We start from the raw sequence: 24287 nt of genomic DNA, 5'->3' as shown, positions 1-24287 counted from the left end.
AAAAATATCGATAAATATTGATTCAAAGAATGCGAATATTTTAAGCTTAGTTATGATGGATTTTCATTACAATTCCATAATTAAATTATAAAATGCAAGGATATATGACTTCCGCTTCCTGAATTTAGTTTTATTTCTAGTTTGAACTTTATTTTGTCCCTAAAATTGTCATATAAAAATATCGATAAATATATATATTCGATAACTGGGAATATTTTAAGCTTAGTTATGATGGATTTTCGTTGCAAGGATTTTGGATTTTGTACATTTAATAATTCTCCTCTTTGCTTTCCCCTTTAAATATATTAATTTTTAAAAATCACTTACTGATTTCTCCTTGCTGTTAGTATTCAAGCAATAAAAATCAATTATTATGCAATAAGCTCATTAGGAGCAAGGCATTAGGGGGCCATCGGCAATGTTGGCCTCCACTTTATTAGCCTCATTAAACGCACTCGAAAAGCGCAAAACTCCTCACCTCTTTGCCACTTGCTGCCGCATTTTCCGACACTGAGGCTGAGGAAAAATTCTGGAAATGAAATGAAATTGTGCTCATGATTGCGATTACGGTTATGACTGCCATAGGGGAGGGTGTTGGGGCAGAATTTTCTGCCACAAGGTTCGTTAAACGCAGTTGCAACCCCAACATCCGCCCAATCTAATTACCAAGGAAAGTGCAGCAAATGTACTAGAATGCAACACCATCGAAAAAAAAAATCAACATTAAACTGAGCAAGAATTTTTTAGGATATTAAAATGTAAACAAAAATATACTTTCAATTGAAGAAAGTAATTTAATTACTCAATTTTAGATATATATAAATATATTTAATTATTGAAATATAAATACTTAACTGCAAGTCTTATGAGTTTGATTTAAACCTAATAAATTATTATTATGCCTTCCAGACAATTCTCATTTTTATATCCTTAACTATGCCTTAAAAACATATTAATTAGGAATTTTTCTTAGTGCATTACAATGCTGGCCAATCAATTAGGAGCCCAAAATGAAATCAGTGGCAAATCAAGGTCACTTCTCGGCACTGACTTCGATGTGCTAATTGTTTCATTCCCGCCAATGTTTGTTTATTTTGCGATTTATCTGCTAATTGAAATCTACAAACAAATAAAAAAAAATATCCATAAAAAAAAGAAAGAATAAAATGAAAACAGAAACGAGCTTAGTAATGTAAATTGAAACTAGGGCACATCAGCTTAAAAAATTGAATCTGTATCTGAAAGCCAAAGATTATGCACAGCAATTATGCCCAGAGTTGAGTTTAAATTGAGCTTAAATAATGCCCAGACAAATCCAAGTTGATTTGTAATTATAATGATGTCGAAATTGGGGTTAAAAGGTTCAGGGAGGAAAGAATAAGGAAATTAAATGAAAGATTAGAAAGTGCAATGGAAATGAAAAATAAATTTGAAAGAAATAAATATTGAAATGCACATTCAAATTTAAAAACCTACTATTAAATCCATACAATAAAATAATCAAAGTTGGTGTTATGTATCTTTAAATAATGTAAATGTAAATGTATCTTCTCCTGACCAAAACTCTGAAATATTTTTAGAAATATATTTATATATATATATTTTTTTTTATAATATATTGATATATATTTATAATATTTGTATATATATTTATAATATATGTATATAAATTTATAATATATGTATATATATTTATATATTTGTAAAAGTATTTTTATATACACATGTTCTTAATTTTTCTCTTTCTTTTTTAATAATTTTCTTTATTTGGTGTTGTATTGCTTTTGGCTTTGGGTTTTATCGCTTACTTTTTGGCCGCAGTTTGGGTCGTTTTTGGTTTGTTGTTTTTTTTTTTTTCTTTTTTTCATGTCGATGGCAGGAGCAGGATCCTTTTTTCGGTCGTTATGGGCCACTGGGGGCGTGGCCCGCAAAGTGGGCATAATGTTTAGTGCCTTTTGTTGTAAAGAGTTTTATTTTATTTTCATTTTCTTTTACATTTCGCGCTCGTCTTTTTCAGTTCTCCTTTTTTTTAGATTTTTTTTTTGCCTTCAACTGGAGCCCATAAATTTTATGTGCGAGTGTGTGGGTATGTGTGTGTGTGTGTAATGTCCTGCAGCAGACACACACATGCACGCAATTACATATGGCGAGGAGTAAAAACACCAAAAATAAAAAAAGAAAGAAAGGAAGCTAACTTCGAGAAGCCGAAGTTTATATACCCTTGCAGTTATTTATAGGATCATGAGAGGGATGTGGATTAGTCGTAACTAAGCCAAAGATGTATTAAATTAAAGTATACGGTGGTAGATATAATTTGCCGCATCATTTTAAATTAAAATTTAGTAATGGGGATAATAGGAAAACAAAAATAGTATCTATATATGTATGATATAATTGTCATTGTTGAGACTTACTGTATTATCCTTGCTTAATTCCTTGCAGTGTTGTATTTGTAGTGACTTCAATTAGGTTTTTTTATTATATCATCGAGATAAGCTTCTTCCTGGTCATCTAGATATATGGCACTGGTCAGGTGATATTTTTGGGCTCGAAAAGCAATCACTAATCATATATATATATATATATATACATAAACGGACAGACAGACGGACGGACAGACGGACGGACGGACAGACGGACATGGCTAGATCAAATTGGCTGTTTATGCTGATCAAGAATATATATACTTTATATGGTCTGACTAAAATGCATAGCTAGGAGAACTAAATCTAGATCAAGGCCTGAATACTTCCTATAGCATCTATATAGGATATAATAATATAATATATATATATGTATATGATATAATAATATAATATGTATATATGTGTTATAATAATATAATATGTATAATATATAATTGTCATGATTAAGACTTACCCCAGTAGAGGACACGTCATTGTTTACTTCCCTCCAGTATAGACTTAGAAGCTTGGTTACTTTTATTAGGGTAATCATGGTATCAATGATCACTTCCTGGTTATCCGGATGTGTTCCAATGGCCACGTCATATATTTAAAGTAGAAGGGAGATCACAATCACTATCACTAACGATGTTAACACTAGGTACCCCTAGGACTGACTGAGGTCGCGGCGATCGAAGTGCCTCTATTTATACTTCCCGAGGCAAGATAACAGAGAAAGAGAGCGAGAGGGAAAGAGCTACCGCTGTAGCTGCAACAGAGGGAGATAAAGAGTAAGCGCCTTCTCTACAGCGCTGCCACAGAGGGAGGCAGGCATACCAAATGTTATTGTGAGTAAGAAAGAGAGCGAGAGTGTGGGAGGCAGAGGCCCATAGAGGCATACAGAAAGAGAGGGCGAGATTAAGCTATTCACTGCCATTACAATATTATAATATTAAATTAACCGAAACTAACTTCCGCCCGCCAAATTGTAATTCGATCATAATAATTTATATATATTTATGTTAAAAAATTAGAGCTATCTTTTGAGATAGGCCGAGCGACTTACAGAGAAAGAGTTAGCTCTAGCGATGAACAGAGTAAGAGAGAGAGAGGGAGAGATCTGCTAATGCTGATCAAGAATTTATAACATATATATATAATATTGCGTTTAAACTTCTTACTAAAATTATAATACCCTTGCAAGGGTATAGTCAATGCCCACAAAAAATACAATCTAAAATAAATGGCCAAAGAAAATGCACTGCAGTGACTTCCCAAAAAAAAAAAATGGCAAATATCTTTTTTAGCTAAAAAACCATTTATTTTCTATGTCTGTATTACTTTCTATGCTGTAAATTAAGTTCTCTGAAAGCAATATAGTTTAAGGACATACATTTGACTGATTTAAAACTTTTAATTTATTGGATAATATTTTGAAACTTCTAGTTTTAATAACTTAAACCTTGATCCCATCGAGAGGCTTTAATTAAATTCCATTTGAAGAAGAATTTATTCAGTGACTTCCCTTACAAATACAAACATCTTTTTTAGCTGAAACCATTTATTTTTTATGTGATATAAGGACTATTTTCTGCATTATTCGAAACTTCTAACTTATTTTGAAATATTTAAAAACGTCTAGTTTTAATAATTTAAACCTTGATACCATCGCAAGGCTTTAATTAAACTCCATTTGGGGTAAAATGTATTCAACTTTTTCAATTTTATTAGTTGTGACAGATAATTTTGTATCCCTTTTTCCCCTAGCATTCCTATTATTCCCATTTATTTATTTTCGTCCAGCTGACCTTTTCTCCGCTTTTATATCCTTGCTTCTGCTGCTGCTGCTGCTGCTGTCAGTAAAGGTCAAATGTTTTGAATAAACCCCACAAAATAACCCCCCAGTTCGGCGACATATTCATAAATATTTTCAGCACATTTGTGATAGCCACTTTGCACTATTTGCACTGCCAATAACTCTCTCTCTCACTCTCTTCAAGTCCTTAAAAAATGTTTATTCTGCGTTGCTGCCACTTTATTTATGGCACTCAGCAAGGAAGAGGGGTCATGGGGTTAATTTAACTGCATTGTGCACCCGGCCACGCCCACTTAAGGGGTATGGGGAGAAGGTCCTTTGTGGGTTATTGTCATTGTCCACTTTCGTTATTACTCGTAAATGGATTAATGCGCTCAAACCGAGACAGCTGAGAAGGAGCTAATGTTGCTGTTGCTCTCTTATTTTTTTTGCCTCCTCCCCCTTTCTTTCTTTTAAAGCATTAAGGTTAATTCCTCCTGCCTCCATTGGGGGTATTCTATTACAACTAGAGATGACAGACAATAGGGATGTATCGATATTGTATTGATATCTGTTGCAAAAATATCGATATATCGATACTGCAATGTATGCATTCGATATTATTTTTGATGCTTCTATCATATCAATATAATTAAAAAAAGATACTATGAGCAACATTATATCATTTTCGAAAATATCGTTCTTTTAAGATAAAATGAGATATTTTTTACAATTAAAAACTTGTTTAAGCAAAGTTAACAATATCTTTAGTAATATATTATGTGGAATATCGTTTTATTCATATAAAATCTGTTTCCTCAATATATATATCCTTAGGATATAAATGTAGATGTATTATAAATAAAAAGCAATATGTTAACATTGCGATGTTCTATTTGATATATAACAAGAAATTAAGCTAACTTCGGCACGCCGAAGTTTATATACCCTTGCAGATAGAACTTCGATGACTAGGAATCCATACAATTTAAAATATATATATTAATGTTAAAAAACAATGAAGTAATACCTGCTTTCATTTCATTCACCTATACATATTATATTTGCAGTCTTACATCCACAGATTTGCATTTTTCCTCTACATCAAACGATCGTTTGTATGGCACCTATATGATATAGTCGTCCGATTTTTATGAAATTTGCCACAAAATTTAAGACTTATATAAAATGGCTATACCTCAAATTTGATGAAAATCAGCTGAAAACTAAAAAAGTTATAAATTTAATTGTATTAATTTCTCGATCGTTCCTATGGGAGCTATATGATATAGTAATCCGATTTTCATAAAATTTTACACAAAATTTTAGAATAATATAAAATGGCTATATTTTAAATTTGATTAAATTCTGTTGAAAACTAAAAATGTTATCGCCACCGCGATTGTCAGTCTTCCGACAACAGCCACCGCCATTCTCATTCCTCTCAAATTTCTCGATCGTTCCTATGGGAGCTATATGATATATTAGTCCGATTTTCATAAAATTTTACACAAAATTGTAGAATAATATGAAATGGCTATATCTCAAATTTGATCAAATTCTGTTGAAAACTAACAATTTTATAATTTTTTTTGTAAAACTTTTCCGATCATTCCTATGACAGCTATATGATATAGTCGTCCGATCCGGCCCGTTCCGACATATATACGAGTGAGGGTATGTAGAAGACTAACTGCAAAGTTTCATTTAGATAGCTTCAAAACTGAGAGACTAGTTTGCGTAGAAACGGACAGACGGACAGACGGACAAGGCTAGATCGACTCGGCTGTTGATCCTGATCAAGAATATATATACTTTATATAGTCGGAGGTGTCTCCTTCACTGCGTTGCAAACTTCTGACTGAAATTATAATACCCTGCAAGGGTATAAAATTAATATAACTAAAAAGGAAACCCAAATATAATGATGTTTTTTTCCATAATATCGTTATTTCTACTTTTAAAACGAAATTTTAAGGTATTTGAAATAACAATATATCAACTTTATGATATTATCAATGTGATATAAGTGGGGTTTCCTTAAAATACATTCTCAGATCATATATACCTAATCGGACTTTATCTGTGGGTGATGATATTAATATCACTCTTTGACTGAAATAACTATAATGAAAGGATGTAAATATAGTGTAAAGAATTTAATAAACTAAGCATATAAATAATGCTTAGTTTATTAAATCCTTTACATTATATCTACATCCTTTTTACATCCTTTGACTAAAGTTATTTCAGTCAAGAAGTGATATTTATATCAAACAATTTGGTATTTTTTGTTCTGTGCTGTTTTACACATTTTTTGTTAGCTGTTCTTTGTAGACAAACTTCCTTTGCCCGCTTTTGTTGTTATCCGTTTTGGGTTTTTTTTTTTGCCACTCTTGAGCTTGTTTTTGAGCTGTCGTTTTTTATTCTTTTTTCTTGTGTTCAGTTATTGTCATCGTTACCTTCCTTAGGCTGATTCTTCAATCTCGTCTTGTTTCTTTTCTTGTATTAGAAAGGCAGGGACAAAAAAAAACCCCCCCGAGAGAGTGAAAGCGTGACAGCCTAGAAAGTGTGTAAGGATATTTTTTCGAAGGCGTCAAGCGCTCATAACAAAACAACAATGCAAATCTGAATCCTGCCGACTTTCTCCCACCATTCATCCGCTTTGCCTTTGCCTTTGTACGTGATTTCTTTGGGCAGACAAAAAGAGGCGAACAGACAAGAAAAAACGTTGAGGAAAATGCCGGGGGAAACTGTATGCGGGGAGGGAAAGCGGAAAAAATAATAAAGAAGAGTTAATTAGAAAAATGCTTTTGGTCGTGTGGTTATTATTAAAAGACCAAGAAAAAGACAATTGAAAAAGAGAATGAAAGAAAGAAGGAAATAGTTAATCGTATCCTTAGTGTTGCCCACTTAAGTAGGCAATATTTTTTGCACATTAAGTAAATAATGTGTTTATTAAAGATTATTATACTGTTTATATACACAATGGCTGGAAATAATTATTGTGTTTAGTTTATAAGGTAATATAACATACGAATAAATATATTTTTTTTTATAAAGATGTATAAAATATTAGAATATATTTAAAACAAGAAAAGATACTAACTTTGGGAAACCGAAGTTTCCAATCGAATAATTTGTTTGTATCAGAAATCGATCATAGCTAAGTTAACAAAATTCGCATTTTTTGAATTGATATTTTTTTAAGACAATTTATTCGACAAATAAAATTTGTATAATTTCATAACTAAGCTAAAAAATCATTCATTTTGATTTGGTAAACTTTCCTATGTTTGTTTTTATAAGGACAATAAATCTGTATTCTCTATTTTAAAATTTAGTAAATTTCAAATTTTTGTGATATATTTTTTTTAATTTTAACGATAATATAATATGAAAAAATTTCAAAAATTTATTTTTGCACAGAACATGGCTAGATAGACTCAGTTTTTGGTGCTGATCAAGAATATATATGAATTATTGGGTCGGAAATGATTCCTTCATAATATTTTAAGCTTTTGTCTAAATTTATAATACCTTGTAAAGATATAAAATCCCCTATATTACTTTTTTCAGTGCTCAAAACAGCTAAATTAATTAAATTAATAAACATATTAGAAAAAGTATAATTATTGTAAATATTTCAATGCTTTTGTATTTAATATTTTTAATAATATATTATTATTATTAATTTATTTTATTATTTTAAGCAATTTAAGGCTTTTGAATTGGTTTATATTTAACAATTATTATTATTTATTTATTTTAACCAATTTAAGGTTTTTGTATTTATTTTTATTTAACAATTATTTAAACTAATCAAGTTCTTTTTTACTTTTTAATTGAAATTAAATTCAGTTTATTATTTAATTAGGTTTCAGCGTCTTTAGTAAAATTTATTATAGCCACAACATTTTAATTAACATGAAGCAAGCCCCAAAAAAGGCTTATGTATATTTTTTTTCTCTATATATATAAATATATATATTAGTACTTACACACATATTTATGTATATATATATATTCGTTAACAGTTGTTTCTCTTTTTCACCTTAGTCCCTTTTGTTTGCCTTTGTGAGCCACAGATACGGTTCTTTATTGTTTTACTTTGCCAGCTTCGACACTGTTGTGTTGGGATTTGTATTGTTGTTGTTTTTCCTCGTCCTGGCGGCAGCCTGCGACAAGTGCCAAAATGTTACTCGTACTTACTCACTCACTTACTTACTTACCCAGTTAGTTACTTACTTAGTGGGGCTTATGGCCAAATAAGTTATTGTTATGAAAATGCCAAGACAAAAACAAGAGCGAGAGCGTTCTGTACTCCTGTGTGTCCTGTGTATCCTGGGGAAAAAGGAATGCAGGCGAATTAATTTATGTTGGCAGAGCGTAGGAAACAATGCAAAAGAAGTGGGATGAGGGGAGTGCAAGGACATTAACCAAGCTGACAGGGAATTAGTGGAGCACATTTTTCAGGCCTCCAGGAAGATGACAGCCGTGAAAGGTGAGGCATAGCTAGAGAGAGAAAGGGAGAGAGAGTGAAAGCAACATCCTGTCAAAGGATTTCACTCCCGGGGGAAATTTTCAAAAAGCTACTTTTCGACAGGCAACGGAAGTCGGAGAACCTTTAAACAAAACACTTGAATATTCAAGAGTTCTAGTAGGATTTCATAGGTTTATATTTATTTTACATTTAAATATATTTAAAAAGAGAAAAAATCACTCAAAAATCTTCACCAAGGTTCTTTACATCTCTTCCCATTCTTTATTTCAAGCAAACTTGTTCATTATTCTTCTAACCAGAAAAGGAAAAACTTGCCAAAGGCCAAGAAAAAAAAAGAAGAAATAAACGTTAGCTGAGCGGTGGCTTAAAGGAGATTTTAACCCAGTTACCTTTCCTAATTAGTCGCAGCTTTTTGCCAATTTCTTTACAAATTTATGCCATTTAGCAGCCGACTTTCAAAACCTTTTACCCCCCTTACTTCCTGTACTTCTTTTGCCTAATCTCGTGCATACGGGGCGTATACTTAACACGTTTTTTATGAATCGCCTTTTCCTGCCTCTGCTTAAGCCATTAATTTTTTAACCCAGAAAAATGCTACCATTTTCCAGAGAAAAAGAGAAAAGTTTAAAAAGCACATAGAGCTTGTCATTAAATAACTCATAATCTAGGCGTCTATAAATTAGGCGAAGCCAAGCTTGTATTATTTATAAACTCAACTGTGGGATACTTTTATAGCCTTGGCATTCTACTTGGGTTTCCTTTTAGCACTCATAAATTAGACATAATTAAAATGTATGTGGCACACACGCACATCAGTGCTGTGTGTGTGGTTCCTTTTTTCATCAATTTACAATTAGCATCCGAAATAATTCTATATTTGTGCTTTTAATTCCATTAACCGCTTTAATGGCAATTAATCGAGGGTCCATTAATTGCCACAAATGTTACATAAAGTCATTAATTTGCAGACTCTTTGTTTTTCTTTTTATTAATTTGTTTTTATTGCGAAATTCCACACATTAATGTGTAATTTATTCAAATGGCTCTCTGTTTCCGTAATGGAATTTTGATTTTATTAATTAAATTGCAATGGTTATTAATGGTTATATTTTATATACCCTTGCAAAGTATTATTTTAGGCAGACCCTATAAAAGTATATATATTCTTAATAAGCATCAGCAGCAAAGTTAATCTAGTCATGTCCCTAAAATTTTAATTGTCAAATTTTAAAAATAATATGTATTATTAAATGTAACAAAAGTAGGCATTACTTTTTGGGTTTAATAGAAATACATGTATGTAATTTATATTGTATTAATTTTTATTGATCTATGAATGCATTTTGCAAGGGTATACAAAATTCGAGGTGCCAAATTTAGCCTCCTTTCTTGTTATTTATTTGATTTACACACATTAATGTGTAATTTATTCAAATGGCTCTCACTTTCCGTGATGAGATTTTGATTTTATTAATTAATTTGCAATTTTGGGTATAAGTAGTTTTTATGGTATTTAATTGGGATGTTATTGATTTGTATTATTTTCTAAACTAAATCAACAATAAGGAAACCCAAGAAAAATAAATTTAAAAGCTAATCCATATTAATTAATTAATTTGCAAATGAGTATTAATGATTATGTTGTATGTTTTTACCTATAAAATATTTAAAGCCAGTCTCTAGGATATTTAAGATTTTAGTATTATTTTTAAACGAAACTAATTTCGAAGTAAAGCCCAGAAAAATGAATTAAACCTTTAAACTTTAAATTCAAATTTTATTATATATTTTATAATTAATCTTACCATATATTTCCATGTGCAACTGATCACTTTTGGGGATCATTTTCTTGGCCCAACTTAATGTCAAGGCCGCTTTCCATCTTCTTCGAGTGGGGAACCCCATTTTTGTTTCTCCGTCCCCCCTTTTTTCCTCTTCACTAATTTGTTGTTGGTAAAATTTAGCTTTTTGAAGGGAGCTTTTTACACACTTCCATTCGATGCTGCTCCATTGCCAAATTGTTGCGCTTTGCAATGCGGATGTGTGCGTGTGCTTTGTTCCATTTTGTTTCCTTTCCGTTCCGTTCTGTTCCGCCTGTTGCCGTTCCATTTCCCGCACTTTCCGCTCTCACTCAGCATCGCTAAGCATTTTGACGCTCTTCGTTTTTCGCTTTCGATGCACTTCGTCGAATGTCGTGTCGCGTGTCGTTCGCCTTCGCCGCTCTTCATTTCGTTTTCCGTTCCATCTCTCCATCACCAGTGTTGACAAATTCAAAAACAGCTAGGCTTTCTTTCAGTTTATTACAATATTTTAAAATATTTAATTCTAAAAAGAGATTTAAAGGATATAAAGATATTAGACTTTAAGCTTTAAAGTAACGAAAAAGGATGTAAACTTCGAAATCCCAAAATTTGAGTACCATTGCATTTTCGATTGATCATAACTTACACAGAAATGCATTAATTTCAATTTGACAAACTTTTCTGTGCTGATTTTTACTCAAAAATAACTCCTTCGATACCCTCAAATGGGTATTAAAATTTAAATATTTATCTACAATTTTATATGATGATTTTTTGGCAAAAGTAAGCTTAAAAATTTCAAAACTTCACCAAAAAGGTATCAACTTTAATTTGGAAAGCTTTTCTATGCTAGTATTTATTAGGTTTATAATTCTGCATACTCAATTTAAAATTTAAAAAAATGAACAATTTCATACATTTTTGACAATTTTAACGATGTCACCCCTTATCAAATTTTGAAAAATAAAAAAAAATTAATTTCTGGAGGACATAACTAGATCGATAATCATAAGTATGCAAATAAAATGAAAACCTACAACTTGTAGTCGATCAGCTTCTTACGAGAATGCACCAGTAAGAGATTTGTAATATTTCTTATTAATTATTTAAAAATTGTATTAAGTTACATCAAACGTAAAAAAGAATCAAAGTGATAACTTTGCTTTAAATATTACAATTGTATTATTAAAGAAATTAATAATAAAATAATAGTAATAAAATAGTTTTTAATAAGGGAAATATTGAGTTCCACAGTAATCACTAATTCTATTTTATTTCTAAAAATTAATTAAAAATGTTAGCCCACAATAGTTTACATTGGAATACAAATTCCAAATAAGAGTATAGAAAATAATCAAAAAAGCAATAGAATAAAATTAAAGAAACAAGAGAGCTGAATATACATAGTTTACTTTTCTATTTCAATATCTTTACTTTATTTCAATGATTTCTATCAGTATCTATACTTTCTTTCAATTGTAATATATTACTCTTGACTCTAGACATGTAATAGGGTTATCTTAATTGTTATATAACTTTTTCAAATACCAATTCAAAATATAAAGTAAAATATTTACCAAAGATTTAATATTGTATTGAGATGTAGAATTTCGTATATAGAAAGCTCACCAAAATACAAGCCAAGTTAGCATCTCTTTGGCCTCCGTTCCTTCGCTCGTTTTGCTCTGTAGTGAGTGGCTCGGCTTTTGGCTTTCGGCTTCTGTTGGTGCTTTTTTTTCTGGCTTATTTTGTTGGTCGGTTGGCCCATTGGTGTTGCCTCAGTCACCGCATTCGGTTCGCATTTTGTTTTCGAGTTGTGCGCTTCGGGAACGCGCGTAAAATTCCGACACAAAGAAAAGAAAAGAAACCTATATAAAACAACAACATAGAACCACATTAAATATAAATAAAAAATAATAATAAAAACAAACAGAGGACAAAACTATTCGGCATATTCGGAGGAGAAACGAACTCATTTATATATATTTATAAATAAAATGTGTCACGAATATTGCTGCAACCCTGAAACAGTGAACTTTCGAGCGGACCAATTGAGGTTTCAATTAAAATTTTGTTATAACCGAAAATAAATAGGAATTCTCGGTGCACGAGAGCAACAGTTCCAAGTGGGTAGTACCAAGGGGGGTGCTGGTGGGTTAAGGGTGGATTGTGGCAGGTCAATCGGGTGTTAAGGATAGGGGGAGGGGCTGAGGGGGGATGAGGTCTCAGAATATAATCCGGAGAGACGAGAGCAAAAGGCGAGTTTAATATGAAAATAGGTGCTCTCGCTCTCGGAGTGATGTTAATCAACATATCTAAAAAAAAAAACACCGTAACAATACTCTATTCTTATTTACTGGATATTGATACTATATAGTTAATAACAGCTTCGAATTGAGGTCAATATCTAAATGTGTGAGGTGTTAAAATGCCTTAAATCTTGAGAGTAGTAATCAAATGAGCTTAAAACCTTAATTGAAAAAGAAAACAAGCAAGAAAATTAGGAAAAGGATTTACAAATTCTATCAAATATATTATTTTAACTTTGAATTAAAGGTTTAACAACAAATGAGAACCTTTTGAATAAGTTTATTTAAACCAATTAAGCTGTTTACCAAACAAATTATTAAAAAACTTAAATGAAACTTTGTTGAAATTATTAAAATAAATACTTTAAATTAAACAATTATGAAGCTTTTAAATTCTTTCAAGTTGCAAGTGTCCATTCAATAAAATATATCATTTTTTAAAATAAACAAAAATTTAATTACAATTAACTCTTTTAAAGGGGTTTTATATTAATATAAATGAATTATTTATATAATGAACTATTTACCAAGTAAAATAATGAAAAAATAGAAATTTGTTGAAATAATCAAGATAAATATAATAATAAATAATATAAATATTATATAAAATATTTTGTTTCATAAAAATTTAAATGCTTTCATTTTGCAATAGTTCATTCTTTAAAAAAAATATAATTTTGACAATAAATGAAGAATTTAACAACAAAAGAGAACCGTTTGAAGGAGTTTATTGTTTATATAATTTAACTATTGGTTTACAAAGTTAAACGTGAAAAATAAAACGAAAATTTGTTTAATTTATTAAAAATAAATTATTTAAATTAAACTTATTAGATGCGTTTAAGTCTTGTTAAATTCCAAGAGTTCATTCTATAAAATAAATATTATTTAATAAATAAATCTAAATCTAAACATCAAAAGATAACCTTTTTTTAAGGGGTTTAATGTTTATAAAAATTAACTATTGGTTTACTAAGTTAAATACTTGAAAACTAAAACAAAACTTTGTTGAAATTATCAAAATAAATATATTAAATTTAATAAATAAGATGCTTTGCAAGAGTTCATCTTCATATCAGCTTTTAAAAATCAAAAAGATCTATGAATTTTACTGCTACCTTTGGGAACTGACCTTTAATTCGTTTCTAAAGTTCTCAAAACTGACCTTTTTCAACATTTAAGTCTTTACTGGAAGTTCCTGGCAAACTTAACAATGAACCTGAAGAGCTGATGGAATTAGAGATTGATTAAGAAATCCAAATGGATGACACTCTCTGTCTGTCGCAACTTTCGAGCAATCTGCACTGAGCATTTTGAGAAGCCTGTGGGTGGGATTTTACTTCGTCCTTAGAGCCACCCACTCTCCACCCTCTCTCTCTCTCTCACACTCTCTTTCTCAGGTGCCACAGGGGGTGGGGGGTGGTGGGTGGTGCGTGGTGGGTGGTTTGTGAGTGGGTTGGGTGGGTTCTTTGGTTTGCTGAAAAGGTTTAGAGAGGCCCCGAGGCTTTGGCTTCGTTCTTCGCGTTGCGCTTGACACGTTTTTTTTGCGTTCGCTTAATGTTTTTTTTTCTCACAGCCTCAGGTTTTCCATCTCTCATTTCCATGAAGAAGAAACCACTCCATGTGTGCGCTTGTTTGTGTGTGTCACTCTGTTGTGTTTATGTTTTATTTTCATTTCGTGTTTCTTTTAATTGCCAACTGCCCGGCTCTCGTCCTTGAGTTTCCTCTCCTCCCCCCATTTTCCACCCTCCCCCTCCTTTGGCTCTATATTTAAATGCATCACATTGCATCGCTAACTGGCTACAGTTGTGAAAAATCAAAACAAACACTTCATAATAAAGAAAATGTATACAGGAGGAGAGGAAAAACGAGAGATCCATATAAGAAATTAGTTGGAAAATGTTAAAGTTACGGGGAAAACCTCTAGAAAATAATATATACAAGTTGATATATAAATATATTTAATAATAAACGTCTTTATATGTTTTTGTATTTATATTTAAATGTAAAATAATCTGGCAAATTTTAAAATTTATAATATTATTCATTAACATATCTCTGACCTCACAGATCAATTAATTTTGTATGATTTATGTGCGAACAGCGAAAATCCATTAAAAATCTAAGAAAAGAGTTGGGTAACTTTCGGTATATATATTTTTAGAAAAGCCCTTAGATTATCTTTTGGGATTTAAAGCTTAAAATCATTTCAAAATATTGATAAATACTTTTTAGATACAAAGAAATTTCAAGAAGAATATAGAAAACTATCACCATAGTATTTCTTCTGATAATTTACAATGTGTTCGTTATCAAGTCGGCTCTCGCTTTTAGATAATTTACAGTCCAGAATATACTATATATACTACTATATCTTTGTTGAATGGCTCTGAATTGATGTGAATTCAATTAAAAAAACAGTCGCCGAGTTGGAATTCCAAAGTAAATGAAATACAGAAGGTAGAGGAGAGGAGTAGGTTCAAGGGGGTAAATAATTATAGAATGAAAACAAAATCGAATGAATGAAAACAACTGAATGGATGGACTGACATTGGATTGATCTGATATGGATCTAGTTTTCCCAATCAAATACCTCTTCATTATTTTTATATATTTTTTTCACCCCTTTTGTTTTTATGAAAAGCTTACCGTATGTAAAGATTAATGGTATATATTGACATTTATTGCTGGTCATATGGGGCGTATACGTAATTTTTGAAAGGAAACATTTATTTTTTCTCATTTTCTATAGGGTTTATTCAAGTATGTTTTATATAGATACTTCGGTTGGGGAGCTTTTCTAATTTTCCCCCACTGATTTTTCTCCCTTCCCTCGACCCCATTTCCCTCCCCCTCCCCCGCACATTGATTACTCGAATCCAAAGTGCAGTCGTGCGACTCAAAGAAAACTGAGGAAAATTCATAATATGCATGGCGAATAGAAAAGCTACAGCCAGAAAAGTTGTGAGAAGAAAATATTGAGTAAAAGTAGAAACACTTAGACATTACACGGGTCCAGTTCTCACCTAAAAAAGTTTGGATTTTCCTCCACTCCTCTACCATTTTTCTTTCCTTTTATTATTTGTTGTGCTTTTTATTCGAGGAAATTCTTGTACTTTGAGTGACTGTTAGCCAGGATGTCCTTTTGGTTTTTTTTTTGCCGGCAAACAAACAAACAAACAAAATAAAGAAAGAAAACGAAGGAATGCAATAAAACCTTGTCAACTTTTATATTGCTCTGCTGGCAAAAGTACTTAGGGGAAAGATAGAACGAAACAAGTAAAGACTTTAAGTGCTGTAAAGACAAGCGGGAATTAAAGGTATCTGTAACAAGTGGTAAAAGGACATCTCAAGGGGTCTTTAATATATAATTTATAATAGCAAGAACTCACTTGAAACTGTTGTTTTTGAATCTAGAAAACCAAAGCCACAACTATGCCCAGCCAAAGTATGTAAAACCAAATCAAAAGAACCAATCAAAACAAGTGAAACTGAAAATCAAATAAATAATAACTAAATCAAAATAAATCCATATAAAAATGTGCCCGAAAACATCAAAAACCACACCCTTGCTACTGATCGCTGGCATTTGTTTTGTCATCGTTCTTGTGGGTATTACGGGTATAACCCTGATCAATAACATAAACCTATCGAATATAATTCGATTGAACGAGAAGGTGGCCAGCGATAGTGTCAGCAACAATGAGAATCAAATCAAAGAACTCAACTATGTGAATAATCATCCGCGAAATATTTATCTAAAATTAAATGCAACCAAGGAGGAGGATAATGATGGGGAAAATGAAATGCAACGAGAACAGGAGCATTTGGTGGAGATGCCAAAAATATCGGCTGTTATTGGTGAAACAATACCAAAAATTCTAGAGAGAGAGAATCAATTGATAGATTCACAGGAAATACCAGTTCGTGCTTCTACTTTTGCTCCTGCTTTTTCCACTTCTCAGACGATGGAGAGTCCTCAACCTTTGCCCTTTGGCGGGGTCAAGACCAATGGCTCCTCCGGTGATGGTTTGATTGATTACGAGAAGCGAAACCAAGTCGTCAAGGTGAGTCAAGGGTTAAAGGCAGTCTGCATGTCGGGTTTAAGGGGGTTAAAAGAAGAAACAGGTGGGTTAAAGGTGCAAACTCAATGCGTAGTATCCATTTCAAATGCTTGACCTTTTTTTATTCTTGTTGTTGAGAAAGCAACTGACAGGAATCGGATTACCTTAAATGCTCAACTAATGCGCAGCCAAAAACAACTTTTGGGTTTCCCCCTTTTCAAATTACTCTGCATAAATTTGCAATGGAAAAATAAATAACTTTAAAGGCGTAACTCTAAATGTTTTGTTTATATACAATACAAAAAGGGTTCCACTTGATTCTAAAAGTACACAAACTTTTGATAGAACAAAATAAATATTTATAATAATTGCTCTCAAGTTCACTTCCCCTCTTTTAAACCTGACCATTAAGGGGGGGTTTAAATAAATTGTTTATATATATATATTATATAGAAATGTAACCGATATCGTGCCGGAAATTCGTTCATTTTTCAACGTGCAAACTGACACATTAATTATCCATCATGTCCCTAGATCATCTTGTTGCCATTTCGTGGCAAATATTTCACATGAAATGCGGAATGCAGAAATTTTTGTTTTCACCTTATTGCAACTCGCTGGAAACTCTTCCCTTGGGCCTTTATTTCAAGCCAAACACTTGAAGGATTTCCAGGCAGCAGGAGCAATGGGTTTAGGGGTATAACACCAGGACAATGTTCAAGTTGCAGACACATACACACAGATAAAAGGACAGGGATATATACATATATATGGCGATATTGAGCTCGTTTTACTGAAACACCACTGCGGCGATAAACAAGCACGTGACAACAACAACAAGAGCAATAGCAACTACAGGGGGATGGTGTCAAGTGCCACACCCCCCAGTAACACCCCTTTGGAGGCGACCGCCTCCCCCTTTTTTTGATCCCCTTTAAGCATGGCTTAACCCTTGTGTGGGGGGAAAGTTGAAGTGCAGCCAGAATATATCGATAAATGGATACTGTATAGATATGTGAGGGACAAATCGATAACTTTGCTATATATGTGCGATAAATCGATATATTTTGTTGTTAAATATTCAACCTATTTAATCAGAAAGTTAAGCAAATAACTACAAAATAATTTTGATTATCATATTTTTCAATAACAACGCTATTTTATTAGTATATCAATGTATTTTGATTCTTTAAATATTATTATGTCAAAGGTACAATATTTTTGAAATGATAAGTCAAATATTTTCAATCAATCTAAATCCCTTTTCAGTATTTGCAATTTCGATATTTAAAAATTCTATTTTTTTGATATAATATATGTTAATCTGTGATATAAATTAACTTTTGATTTATCAAGTAAAATAATTAAAAACCAAAACAAAACTTTATTCAAATTATCAAAGTAATTAATTTAAATTAAACAAATAAGATGCTTCTATTTTATTTAAGTTGCCAGAGTGCATCTTCTAGTCATAAACTTTCATTAATCTATATTTATGGAGCAATATAAAATTGAGCGCAATATCGTATAATTTCCTTTTATATTTTTTAAATTTCGATACCTCAAAAAACGATGTTTTTAAACATTTTCTATTGATATACATTCCTAGTGCAACTACGTAATTAATTTTTAGAAATTAATACAAAATGTAGTTTTAAATATTAGTAATATTTTAGAATTCAATACAAAATGCTGTTTTAAACAAAAGATAATGTGAACTAATAAAATAAAATAAAAGTGTTAAATGTCTTCTAAGCCTTTCTAACTGAAGTTTTTCGACCCCCTTTGCACACATTGTGGCTAAACCCCACACACACACCTTTAAGCCCCCCTCGGTGAGCCCCTGGTTTTTAGCCAGTGAATGTGATCTAAATCTTGGCGTTTATTACGCTCACTTGGCTCCTTCTCTTGTACAATTGCCATTACGTGGTTGGCCATAGTTTCCCCTCCTCTTCGGTTTTATTTTCTTTTTTTTCGCAGTGAAGGGGGCTGTCCTTTGGCAATTGCTTTACGCTTTCACTGCTCAAAAGCCCGTGCCAACTGGAAGGAGATAGAGACCTTGAGCCAGGCTGTGCGCCTAAACTAATGGTAATTCCAGCCAACTGCATATAAAAAAAAGAGTACACACATAACACAAATTTTGTTAATTAAATTTAAATTGAAATTCAATGGAGAAAGGTATTTAATAACACTAAAATAGAAGTCTGAAAGGTTATAGGTAATTTCGAAATACAAATTCATTAGGCTATATTTTTATAGAAATTCCTTTTCCATAATAATAATTTGGAGTGTACAATCACAACTGCAGGAGCCAGGAACTGCAGCACAAGGAGTTCAGAAAGTACAGCAAATTCTAGGATACATTTAGAAGGATTTAAAGTGCGAAAAGACAGCGAAGAAAAGCGGAAAGTTACACCAAAGCGAAATCTTATTTAAATTATTTAGCAATTTCAACTTGGAGCTTACTTGGTAATAGCTTGGGAATAACTTAACCCTAAGGACCCATAATTTAACTCGAGCCAACGGCCAAACTATAGGCTTTAGAGTTAAATCGAATGTTGTTTCAGTTAATCTAAGAGAAGAGGATTTAATAATAACAAGACAAAACAATACCTAATCATTTTGAATCCCTAAAACTTTGTCTGCAATCCAAAACCAAATTGCATTCTATTGACTTAAATTTTCATTTTAGCATTTGCCAGAGATATATACATATGTATATACAAACATATCACAAGACAATGGTTTCCCATTTCCATGAACGGTGAAGGGGAGTGAAAAATTGAGTGCAAATATTGCAGGTGAATGTGAATACATTCGTTCAACTGATTACGATTACCTGGAAAATGCTACCGGCCAGGGGTGAAATACAGATGAAGACATTTATGTAGAAAAGCAGCTTAAGCATTGCAATTTTCTCTGGGTGAGCTGGGAAATGGAAAATGGTAAATGGGTGAATGGTAAGTGGGAAACCGGAGGGAAAAACAATCTGTTGCAATTTAACTTTCTTGTTCTTGTGCTATTGCGTAGCCTTTTATACTTCATCGCCCTGTTGATGTTTTATTCATTGTTTTTATTCCGACTATTTCTCATTGCAGGTGAGTTAACTTGGAATTGATGTGATACACCCTTCATAATGACTGAAATGCTAAACCTAAATGTGTGTGTGGGGCAACTATTAGTCCCTTTCTTCGAGTATGTATGTATAAATAAATGTTTAATAGGGGATATATATTACATGGGAATGCTTTGTTAGTGTCATTAGTTTATTATACAGACTTGAATCGCTGAGAATGGTAAATAGTTATCAGTTAAAGTATAAAACTGATGAAAAGAAATTAGAACAGTATTTAAATACCTTTTAAATCGGTCTAAAAGTATGCAATAAAATCACAGATACCAGATTTGGAGTAATTTGGTGTTGAAACATTTTGTAGCATACTTTTATACGCTGAAAAAGGACTTTAACTCTGAAGTTATTGGTGTAGATGTGTCAAATAGTTCTAGCTTTTCTTTTCACATATTTCAAGTTCAGAATTTTCACTTGAATAGCTTTTTAGCCTTGTTTGGGTATTCCCCTTGTAGGCGATTTTCCCGCCTTTTCCTCTTGTCTCTTTCACATTCTTTTCTAATGTTTTCATACATTTTTCTTACATTTCTTTCCCATTCGCTTCACTTTTCACTTGGTTTGTTTTGCCCATTTTGACGTTTGGCTTGTTTTGCTTTTCATGTTCTACACATGTCGGCAGCTAATAATCGAATTGTGTTCTTCCCCTGCTAATCTCTCCGGCTCCCTCTGGAAAACCTCCCAAAACACACACACAATACACATACTACCCACTTTTCCACCCATCCATTGGCCATGCAAATTACAACGGGGAAAAACCAAGTAGACCCAATCGAACGACGGACGGAGGCATTGAAAAGCCAAAAGCGCAGACAACTGAGCCGCTTGTTCAAGGTAGAAAATAGGGGAGAGAAGCAGAGTAAATGGAAAACTCGGGAAAGCACCGGACCCCCCCCCCAAAAAAAAATGGCCAAGTGGGAACACACAAAACACAACGAGGAGACGAACAGCAAATACCAAAACCTGAACAGTGACTAAAGGTTTGCCTTGGGAAATCAAATATTTTCATTTTTGTGTATCAACAAAAACCTTAAAATGTCGAAATATGAGACACGACGAGGTCTGTTTTTGTCTGTATTTAGGTAAACTATATCTATTATCTTTAAAAATTAAGCTTAAAGTGAGATTTATGTTACGAGAAATGCTACACAAATAATTCAGGGTTTTAAAAACTCTTAAAAAGTGGCCCGAATTGGGTATCTACAAAATGTTATTGCTTATTTTTAGACAATTTTTTAAAGGGTTTTAATACACCTAGAGATTTCTAGAGAACCCTATTTAATACAAAATTTTTTAAAATTATAAATATGTAAAGACCTCTATAATTAAAAATGAATTCACAACTCCTCTCTTAACTAGTTTTTAAAAGCCTGAACCCTGATCTCCTCTTCTTTATCCTCTTTTAAAGCTATCTAATAAAGTTAGTTAAAAGTTTCATCAAAATTTCCAACGATTTCAACCACTATGCGGTCACCAGTTGGAACCGAAAAAAAATCCAATAGGAACGGTCAGTATACTGACACTCACCCAGCTCACTGCTGTTGTCCTCCAATTGGATCAGTGTTCAATGTGTATTGGTATTGGCATTGGTATTGCTTTTGCTTTTTGCTATTGGTATTTCTGCTTCGTTCTTGGCCATGTTTTTCGAACGTTTTGACCGTTTTGACCAGTTTCATTGTCAATAGCACAGGGTCAGCATGGGAAAACACTCTGAAAAGTGCAGCATAAAGCCAAATCTTAACTAATTAAGTTGTATTTACTGTGTTTTCTGTCTACTTTTGTTAAGGGTCTCAATGAACTAAAAAAAAATTTCTCTTTCACTGAATAGTTTTCTCTTTGTGTCTTTGTTCTGTCATCAGCGAAGCGCCCCCGCCTTTTGTCTACTTTCTTTTTTCTTATCTTGGGGGAGTCGAGAAAAACTTGAGTTCATATTTTGTTATGCGGCCACGCCTCCCTAACCGAAAACGCCCACACAGTCACAGCAGCCGCTGGCACCTTAATGCAATAGTTAGATTGTTTTCCCCCCCCCAAAAAATACCCTGTAAATAGTTGGGAGAGTCTTTGCTTTAGAGCTAAAGATTGCGAAGAAAAAAAAAACGGTTCTGGATTATATTTAATAAATTTATAAGAAATTCCAAATATTATAAATTTACAAACTATTTAGCTTCCACAACGAAGTCTTCTAAATTTCTTACACAATAGTGTTTTTATAATATTTTAATTATAGCTTTCCAACTAGAACTAATCATAAATAAGATTAGTTATTATTTTATTTATTATTAAAATTTTAGTCAAAAGCTTAAAACTCAACAAAGGAGTCATTTCCGACCACACAAATATTTTATTCTACAGTCAAATCGATCTAGTCACTATTTTAAGAAAAACATTTTTTTTTTCGATTTTTTCAAAAACATGTAAGGAATTACATCGTTAAATTAAAACAAATGGCCAAAAATTTTAAATTATGCAGTTATGCAATTAATTGTTTCGATTTTAATAAAATTTTACACAAAATTGTAAAGTAGTATAAAAAAGCTATAACAAATCTTAAATTTAATGAAAATCTGTTGAAAAGTAAAAAAGCTACAAGTTTTTTGTGTAAAATTGTTCCGATCATTCCTATGAAAGCTATATGATATAGCCGTCCGATCTGGCCCGTTCCGACATATATATGTACATGTGAGTATATAAAAGACTAACTGCAAAGTTTCATTTAGATTACTTCAAAACAGAAAGACTAATTTGCGTAGAAACGGACAGATAGACGGACAGACAGACGGACATGGCTGGATCGACTCGGCTGTTGATGCTGATCAAGTATATACATATACTTTATATGGTATGACTAAAATTTTAATAATAAAATGAATGCATAGCAAGCTGAACTAAGTCTAGATCAAGGCCTGAATACCTTCTAAAGCATGTATGTATGTATGTATATGATATACTAATATAACGATATAATAATATAATATAATATATAATATATATTTGTCATGATTAAGACTTACCCCAGTAGAGGACACGTCATTGTTTACCTCCTTCCTCCTTATTATCTTGGTGACTTTAATTAGGGTAATCATGGTATCAATGATCACTTCCTGGTTATCCAGTTGTATTCCAATGGCCACGTCATATATTTGAAGTAGAAGGGAGATCACTGTCACTATCACTAACGATGTTAACACTAGGTACCCCTAGGACTGACTGAAGTCGCGGCGATCGAAGTGCCTCTATTTATACTTCCCGAGTGAAGAGAACAGAGAAAGAGAGCGAGAGGGAAAGAGCTACCGCTGTAGCTGCAACAGAGGGAGATAGAGAGTAAGCGCCATCTCTACAGCGCTGCAACAGTGGGAGGCAGGCATACCAAATGTTATTGTGAGTAAGAAAGAGAGCGAGAGTGTGGGAGGCAGAGGCCTATAGAGGCATACAGAAAGAGAGGGCAAGAGTAAGCTATTCACTGTCATTACAATTTTATAATATTCAATGAACCGAAACTAACTTCCGCCTGCCAAAGTTTGTTTATTATTGCAAATTTTAATTCGATCATTATTAATTAATAGAATATAAATTATATATATTTATTATATATATATTTATACAAAAACAACAAAGTAATGCCTACTTTTATTACATTCACCAATAAATATTAAATTTATAGTTTTACACTCACAGTTTTGCATTTTTCTTGACATTTAATTATCATTCCTGATAACTTTGAATATACGTTTCTATATATCCTTAATAAAATTTGATTTAAAAATAAATTCATAGCTAGCCCAACAATTTCATACATTTTTGAGTACTTTCCTAATATCCTTAAGATCTCTTTCCAAAAAAAGGGTAGCCTTAGCATCGAGTTTACTCTATTCAAACGCTATGATTTCCTTAAATATATATGCAAATATATATATATTATATATACGGAAAGATTAAGCAAAACTGGAGAAGTGAAGGAATAACTAGATTCAAAGGTTGGAAAAGAGAATGGTGAAATCGTCGTCTTTTGCATTATTTTATGGCCTTAAGCAAATTATTTTTCTTTGCCTCAGAGTTTCTGGTTAAACTTTTCTGCTGCCAAGGAAGTTATTTATGTGTGTGTGTGTGTGTGCATGCATATTTTTACAAACAATTTTCAACTTACTCCTTTATGGTATTTTTTATTTTGGCATGTTTGTTGTGCTCTTTTATCTCTCTCCTTTGTGTGTGTATGTGAAGCGGATAAAAACTTTGTTCTGAAAAGTTGCATTCAAAAAATATCTTGGATTATTCAATTATGGA

At 32.1% G+C, this 24287-nt stretch overlaps 1 protein-coding gene and 1 long non-coding RNA gene across 11 annotated transcripts in view; one reads left to right on the top strand and one right to left on the bottom strand.

Moving 5' to 3' along the window:
* The window catches only part of alpha-Man-Ia (alpha-Mannosidase class I a), an 81186-nt gene that overhangs the window by 48478 nt on the left and 8421 nt on the right, over positions 1–24287 (top strand). Inside the window, exons 1-2 of one of the 10 annotated variants that reach the window (XM_086841187.1) lie at positions 12225–12562; positions 16233–16882. The exons of 5 other annotated variants lie outside the window; for them this stretch is intronic. In XM_086841187.1, the coding sequence (XP_086697313.1) occupies positions 16355–16882 (528 nt within the window). In that variant the 5' untranslated portion in view covers positions 12225–12562; positions 16233–16354. Of the gene's footprint in view, positions 1–12224; positions 12637–15918; positions 16136–16232; positions 16883–19804; positions 19825–24287 lie in introns of those variants that run through there. 4 more of the 10 variants (XM_086841183.1, XM_086841195.1, XM_086841196.1 and 1 more) reach the window with 4 other exon arrangements.
* LOC110175987 (uncharacterized) lies at positions 8062–23215 on the bottom strand. The gene is made up of 5 exons (XR_002319240.2): positions 23018–23215; positions 12136–12374; positions 10510–11029; positions 8433–8544; positions 8062–8378 (listed from the first exon to the last, which is right to left on the bottom strand). It is a non-coding gene; the product is annotated as an uncharacterized LOC110175987 (long non-coding RNA).

The sequence above is a fragment of the Drosophila serrata genome, unplaced genomic scaffold, assembly GCF_035046125.1.
Source record: "Drosophila serrata isolate PLE 108 unplaced genomic scaffold, ASM3504612v1 contig_6, whole genome shotgun sequence".
NCBI lineage: Eukaryota > Metazoa > Arthropoda > Insecta > Diptera > Drosophilidae > Drosophila > Drosophila serrata.
This window is presented reverse-complemented; position numbering and strand designations above follow the sequence as displayed.